Here is a 7,638-nt window from a genome sequence, read left to right as displayed (position 1 = left end):
AAGAAGACAATAAGAGTGTTTCTTGATTCTTTATTTGGGGTTTGAGATGAAGAAATTTAGCTTTAATGGCTTTGGAAATGGTGAGAGCTTGAGGAGATTATAAAATAATTCAAGGGGGTTTTTGTCTTCTTTTGCTCACTTTCTCATTTTTTTTAATAATATCAAGAGAAATCGTTTTGGGGTCTTGATGGGAGGAGGTGAGTTCGTGTTGAGGAAACCCAGAAACGGCAATAAATGCCGTCGTTTCGATCGATGCAATACAATGAGACAAACAGAAACAGAGTCGTTCTCAGAAGAAACAAGAATGATAACAAGAGAAAGAAGACGAGGAAGACGAAGAAGAAGAAGAAGCTTCTTCTTAGATATGATCCTTTTGTTTCGTACTTGTTCCTCTAACATTCTTTTCCTCTCTCTTCTTCTCTTGTCTTCTTCTGTCTTATCCGAGAATCTCTCAGCGAGAAACCAAACTCTCCGGCCACTCGAAGAGCTCAATAAGCTCAAAGCCATTAACCAACATCTCAGGAAGATCAATAAACCTTCCGTCAAGACAATTCATGTAAGTGAGATGAGATTTATTGTACGTAATCATCTTTTTTAGATCTCTTTGTTAGAAACACAATCTCCTTCTTCCTCCCTATGTATGTTTTCATTTCCTATGTCTCATTAAAAAACACTCTCATACTCTGTTTCTGGCTCTGTATGCTCTGTTTCAAGAACTTGTTCTGTTTCTGATTCTTTAATGCTCTGTTTCAGAAACACACACGCTCTTGTATTCCTCCTCTGTTTCGGATTCTTCGTTCCTGATTTTCAAATCACTCTTCTTCCTCTTCTTGTGTTTCTAATTCGTTGTCCTCTCTTTTCTGGACACTCTTTCTCTTACTCTAATTGTCTGATTCATGGTCCCCTTTTTGTTGTTGCAGAGCCCTGACGGTGACATCATAGACTGTGTTTTATCACATCACCAACCAGCATTTGATCATCCCAGATTAAGAGGACAGAGGCCAATGGTACGCATACCATATTGCTAAGCTAAATCTTAATCATACCTTCATTAGACCCGTTAATGAAATGATGAACTAATTTAAAAGCTTTGTGAACTTAAATTACTGAAGGATCCTCCTGAGAGGCCAAGAGGGCACAACAGGAGAGGATTGAGGCCAAAGAGCTTCCAGTTGTGGGGAATGGAGGGAGAGACATGTGATGAAGGAACTGTCCCTATCAGAAGAACAAAAGCAGAAGATATTCTCAGAGCAAACTCTGTTTCTAGCTTTGGCAAGAAACTCAGACATTACAGAAGAGACACTAGCAGTAACGGCCATGAAGTAAGATTTTCATCTCCTTTTTTTTTTCTTAAAGTTTATTTTATTTCAAGAACATTTAGTCATATGAAAATTTAGACCTATACATTTTTTTTTTGGTTAAAGAAATAATTGATAAGTTTTTTTTTTTGTGTCTGGAGTGCTAATAAAATTCGAAATTTGAAATTTTGGTATGAAAATGTTTTGTATTTTGAAATCGATGGAATTTTTAATTATCTACTATCTTCGGACGAGAAGAGAAAAAGTGGTCAACGAAATTCGCAAATGTTTTCACTTTCTTTTTAAAATTTTATCTAGAATTGTTATTAAAAAAAATAAAAAAATAAGAGAAGGTAGACAAACTTGTCGGTAAAAAATAAAAAAACAAAAAAAAAGAAAGAAATAGGAGAGAATATTGTGTAAAACTACACTACAAAAAACTTCTTTTAATTAAAAATGATTAATCCTCATCTACATTCTGTCAGCATTTTTTTTTCCCAAACTAATCATAATAATAGAAAATAGTTAGTTATGGAAAACACAAACTCTCACGACGATATAGAGCTCTGCCAAGTTTCATAAACACACTAAATCCTTTTTATATTCTATCGGTTGTGTTTAAAAAATATAGCACGCGGTGGGATACGTGAGCGGAGAGAAATACTATGGTGCAAAAGCAAGCATAAATGTGTGGGCACCTCAGGTCCAGAACCAATACGAATTTAGTTTATCTCAGGTTTGGATTATCTCTGGTTCCTTCGGTAATGATCTCAACACCATTGAAGCTGGCTGGCAGGTACTTAATTACTAGTATCATCAAACCAAACAATTTTTTAATATGTTATAATTAGTATCAATTGCTAACTGTGGATCATAATTATTATTTGCCATTAGGTGAGTCCAGAGCTCTATGGGGATAATTACCCAAGATTCTTTACGTACTGGACTGTAAGTAATCTGCCTTTTGTATTTATTTATATATTGTTTAGAGTTTAAAGAATATTATTAATTAGTTCTTATGTTTTTGGTGACGACAGAACGATGCATATCAAGCAACTGGTTGCTACAATCTCTTGTGTTCCGGTTTTGTCCAAACCAATAGTGAGATTGCGATTGGAGCTGCAATATCTCCCTCGTCTTCATACAAGGGTGGACAATTCGATATTACTCTCCTTATTTGGAAGGTACAACTTGAACTTCTCTAATTTATCATCAAAATATTCTCTCCTCTGGTCACACTCTAGTTATAATATTCATTCATTTTCTTATCTTTGAAAATTGGGTATACAGTACAGGAAAAGAAAAAACAATCTACTGCATATGCTTTAATTACAAGATGCTGTATCCTTTTCTCTTTTTATCATTTTAAGAGAAAACAAAAAGAGGAGTATACTTGAGTATCATACCACTTATTACAAACTCTTTACTTTTGCTCTAAGTTATTCTTTTTTTTGTTTTTTCCATTCTTTGATACATTTGTCCCCAAATAGTTCAACATACTGACTCTCAAAGCAATGCTAGGAGCATGGCTCCTTGAGTTATCAAATTAATAGTACTATTTATTTCCTCTAGCTAGCCTCACATGGTCGGGGTCATGATTAAAGGCATGCTTAGTTCTTTTTTTTAAATATAAAGTAGAACATATTTATTCTTTATTGTTAAGTGCTTAAAAATTCATCTTAATGTTATTGTCACTGAATATCGTGTGTTTTAAATACATTATACTATGTTTGATATCAGGATCCGAAGCATGGGAATTGGTGGCTGGAATTCGGGTCGGGTATTCTAGTCGGGTATTGGCCATCGTTCTTGTTCACACACCTGAAGGAGCACGCGAGCATGGTCCAATACGGTGGCGAAGTCGTAAATTCGCAAAATGGAGGCCACACTTCAACACAGATGGGAAGTGGACATTTTGCAGAGGAAGGGTTCACGAAATCTTCTTATTTCAGAAACATCCAAGTAGTTGATTGGGATAACAATTTGGTTCCTTCCCCTAATCTTAAAGTACTTGCGGATCATCCGAATTGTTACGATATTCAAGGTGGTTCTAACCGGGCTTGGGGGAGTTATTTTTATTACGGAGGACCAGGCAAGAATCCTAAATGCCCTTAAAACAAAAATTTTAATTAGGGTTTAGGGATTGGGAAGGTGTTTTAGGTTATAAGAGCCACTTTTATCATTTATTTGTTTTTTTTGGTTATGATCATGTTCATTTATGTGTAAATGTGAAAAAGTATATTGGAGGNCCTCTAGCTAGCCTCACATGGGGTCATAATTAAAGGCATGCTTAGTTCTTTTTTTATATATATAAAGTAGAACATATTTGTTCTTTATTGTTAATTAAATGCATTAAAATTCATCTTAAGTTTATTGTCACTGAATATAGACATATAGTTTACGTGTGTTTTTTATACATTATACTATGTTTGATGATCAGGATCCGAAGCATGGGAATTGGTGGCTAGAATTCGGGTCGGGTATTCTAGTCGGGTATTGGCCATCGTTCTTGTTCACACACCTGAAGGAGCACGCGAGCATGGTCCAATACGGTGGCGAAGTCGTAAATTCGCAAAATGGAGGCCACACTTCAACACAGATGGGAAGTGGACATTTTGCAGAGGAAGGGTTCACGAAATCTTCTTATTTCAGAAACATCCAAGTAGTTGATTGGGATAACAATTTGGTTCCTTCCCCTAATCTTAAAGTACTTGCGGATCATCCGAATTGTTACGATATTCAAGGTGGTTCTAACCGGGCTTGGGGGAGTTATTTTTATTACGGAGGACCAGGCAAGAATCCTAAATGCCCTTAAAACAAAAATTTTAATTAGGGTTTAGGGATTGGGAAGGTGTTTTAGGTTATAAGAGCCACTTTTATCATTTATTTGTTTTTTTTGGTTATGATCATGTTCATTTATGTGTAAATGTGAAAAAGTATATTGGAGGAAATGTACAAGCGCCATATGTTATACTTTATATTGTCTATCATCTCACATGTCAGGTAATGATTTATTCTTTACCTGGTTCTAGTCTTTAAAGTGATACAATTAAGCATTATAAGAATGTTTGGAAAACTCGAACTATAATAAATAACCTGATGTACATATCTACTGATTCAAATTTTCGAGTTTTCCAAACATTCTTATAATGCTTAATTGTATCACTTTAAAGATTTGCTAGGGTTTAGATTTAGATTTGTCCCGCAACAATAACAATCTCTTTTGAAAATATAGTCGCAATAGTCAAGGAAACATGGAGGTATAAAGATTTTGTTCGACCTTCCTATCTCGCTTACCTACATCCTCACACCTACACATCAATATTAACACACCCCAGCTTTGACGATGTTCACAGCCTAGCTATCCGTTGAAGCGAGTGGTGTACGGCAATCACACCAATAAGAACAGACCGGTTTACATGAGCAAACCAACATGATGACCAGGTCAAAAGATGGAGTCATGACGTGGAGATATTTGATTTGAGTATGTAGAACATATATATACGTACGTTTTTATGTAAACACATATTTGTGGGATGGATATAACGTTGGGACTTTGGGTGCTTTAAAAAGAGTTTTTTTTTTTGGTTAGCATATATGAGTAATGAGTGATTATTGGTAACATTTTGATCAGATCTCTCTTTTGTTTTTGGTGATTAAAAAAAAACAATCGTGGTTATAATAAGTTTCTCAATACATAATATAAAGAAAAGAATCCAAATAGTTATATAGATAGTTCTCTTATTAAAATAAAGCAATTTAGCTGTGAAAACAAAAATATTTATATATAGCGGTACATCAGTTTTTAAATATTCAAAGCTCATGCGAGGACAATAGGGACTAGAATTGCAATCTCTTTGCTTTTTCATACATAGCTTTGGATTTTTGATACAGCACCAACATGGCCATTTAGCGAAAATTTTACCACATTGAGCAGGGCCACACGGTGGGATATAGAACTTGCTCTCTGTTTCTCTAACATTCATATGCATGCCTACGCATTTGAAACCACACGTCATTAACCAACATTGAAAATGACAAAAAAAAAAGACAAAGAAATGATTATTATACACACATATGTATATGAAGAAGTCTAGACATACACTGATGTTGAACAAAGAGGGAAAACATGAATATGCATATGAGAGCTGTCTCTGATTTCATCGTTTATTTGTCTTAAACAATCTTCTGATGGAATATCTCTTGTTTCGTTTGTCTTATTTCAATACATTCAGAGTTTGTATTTTATATTCATATATATAGACTGTAAAATTGAAATGAAAACTCTTCTTACACTATATATTGTTCACCATCTTAAAAAAATAAACTATATACAATCATTAAACACTATTTAAATTAGTCAAGTAATTTTCCTTTTCTATATTTTTTAGACTATAGTATTGAAATGAAAATAGTTCTTACATTGTATATGGTTCATCATATGATTAAAGTTAAGTATATACTGTCATTATTATTATTATTTTAATATTTGGTCCAAAAAAAAAGTATTCAAGTGATTTACTTAAAAAAAATTGGTGTAAATTAAATCACCTATATAATTGATATATAAAGAAAATAAAATATGACTATATCTTTTTGCACATCTAAATTTATGCCATTCTTTTTTTTAATTTGATCTATTTTAATACATACATATAGATCTTACATGAATCTTCAATTAATTATTATTATCTTATATTCTATAGATTTAATAAGATTGTTACATAAATTCTATATTGTTTTTGGGGATCACGTACATTAACTTTTTACATAGAATGACTTCATTTTCTTAATATTACATAAATGATAAAAAAAATTAAAATCTGATAAACTTTAGCAGTTTATATCAAATCTTTAGAAAATGCAATCGAAATCATATTATAAAGAAAATTAAGATAATTGTATGGAATGTTCTTATTTTATTTTAATGGGACAATTGCATTTTGTATATATTTATTTGGTTTTGAATGCAATAGTAGATCTCATATTCAATATTTGACTCCCTTACGACCAAATAATAAACAGAAACCGAAATGACAGATGTAACCCGGAGAAAGTCTGCAATAGATTTATTTAAGGTAGATTATAAATTGAATATATGTGAAGACATAAAGGTAGGTTTACTCCTTAATTATAGTTTAAATTTTAATTAAAAAATTTATAAAAAATAATTTGATAAACTTATTGATCAAATAATAACCACATAGACTTTCTGCATTGAAATAAAATAAATTTACATATAAACGAGTCAAATTAAGGGAGGAAAGGCTGATTAGGTTAAAATTATTTGATTTAGGGTTTGTTTAAGTAGACTTTTCTATAGACTATTGGTGGTTGACTTTGTTATGCCATCAACTATTAATAATTAGCCATGGGCGTTCGGTCATAACGAGAGAACCGAACAGATTAAACCAAGATGTTTGGTTTTCGGCAGCACATGTGAGAGGATCAACAAACTGATCGGCGAAATTAATATGGTAATTCGGTTACCGGTTCGGTTCGGTTCGCCAGGGCATAACCGATCGGTTTTAATTAACCGAGTTATATATACCTAATTTTCACTAACTCTAACCCTAATAATTTTCATTTCTTTCTCTTCCACCTTCTGCCTCTCTCTCTGGCGATAAGCGATTCTGAAACTGAAAAAATCTGTCTCTCATCAAATCATCATCATAATCACCTTTCTTCTTCATCTTCGTCATCTACAGCTCTTCTCTCTGTCAAACATGGTGTAGAGATCGACCTTTTAGTCCAAACCCTAATCTCGAGTTTTAGACAGGTAATGTCTTCTTCTTTTCTTTGTCTTCTCCTATGATGCTTTGTTGTTTGCTTCTCGTTAATCAGTGTATTAATGTGTGGGTGGTTTATTATTTTGACAGATCTGAAGATTGTAGCGGCGGCTAGATCAGAGCCAGATCTGGTGGAATTTGAACGACGATGTCGATGATGATATTGACGCCGCCGCCGGTATTACTTCAGCTTCTCTCGTAAGAATCCATCTCTCAACTTCTTCTCCTTATCGATTTTCTCATTTCAAAATTTGAATGACGACTCATCGTTTACTTGTTGTTTTCTTTTGGTACTAGATCTGAACTCAGAAGATCTCTGAGTTCGTATCTTCTCCGTTTGAGCAATGGCTTTCGATCGCCCCATTTCTATGTCGCCGCTGGTTTTGCCTGAGTTCGATCAGAATCAGCCGGGTTCAATCGATGAAAAGAGTTTCGGATTCGGGCTTCCAAGTTTTGATACCGGCGGATCCATGGAGCTAATGGATGTGCCTAAGAAGAAGGTCACGGAACTCTCAGTCTCTCTTATTTGGTTTTTCTCCTTTTCGTTTTCC

General features: G+C 33.8%; 1 protein-coding gene across 4 annotated transcripts; it reads left to right on the top strand.

Annotated features, from left to right (window-relative positions):
- LOC104769358 lies at positions 1–4,274 on the top strand. Of its 4 annotated transcripts, none has more exons than XM_010493564.2 (8): positions 1–80; positions 167–556; positions 921–1,007; positions 1,113–1,322; positions 1,930–2,094; positions 2,193–2,246; positions 2,336–2,482; positions 3,739–4,274. In XM_010493564.2, the coding sequence occupies exons 1-8, from the start codon at positions 66–68 to the stop codon at positions 4,111–4,113; spliced, it is 1,443 nt and encodes a 480-aa protein (XP_010491866.1). In that variant the 5' UTR covers positions 1–65; the 3' UTR covers positions 4,114–4,274. The 4 variants fall into 4 exon arrangements, with proteins under 4 accessions (XP_010491866.1, XP_010491860.1, XP_019098931.1 ...); XM_010493558.1 differs by lacking the exon at positions 3,739–4,274 and adding an exon at positions 3,039–3,539; XM_019243386.1 differs by lacking the exon at positions 3,739–4,274 and adding an exon at positions 2,589–2,996.

Source organism: Camelina sativa, chromosome 3, assembly GCF_000633955.1.
Source record: "Camelina sativa cultivar DH55 chromosome 3, Cs, whole genome shotgun sequence".
NCBI lineage: Eukaryota > Viridiplantae > Streptophyta > Magnoliopsida > Brassicales > Brassicaceae > Camelina > Camelina sativa.
This window is presented reverse-complemented; position numbering and strand designations above follow the sequence as displayed.

Bases quoted from the DNA above. Each gene is read 5' to 3' on its own strand.
- LOC104769358 (XM_010493564.2), top strand. The intron at 1,008-1,112 runs GTACGCATACCA...AAATTACTGAAG, and splicing joins TAAGAGGACAGAGGCCAATG to GATCCTCCTGAGAGGCCAAG. The intron at 2,095-2,192 runs GTACTTAATTAC...ATTTGCCATTAG, and splicing joins CCATTGAAGCTGGCTGGCAG to GTGAGTCCAGAGCTCTATGG.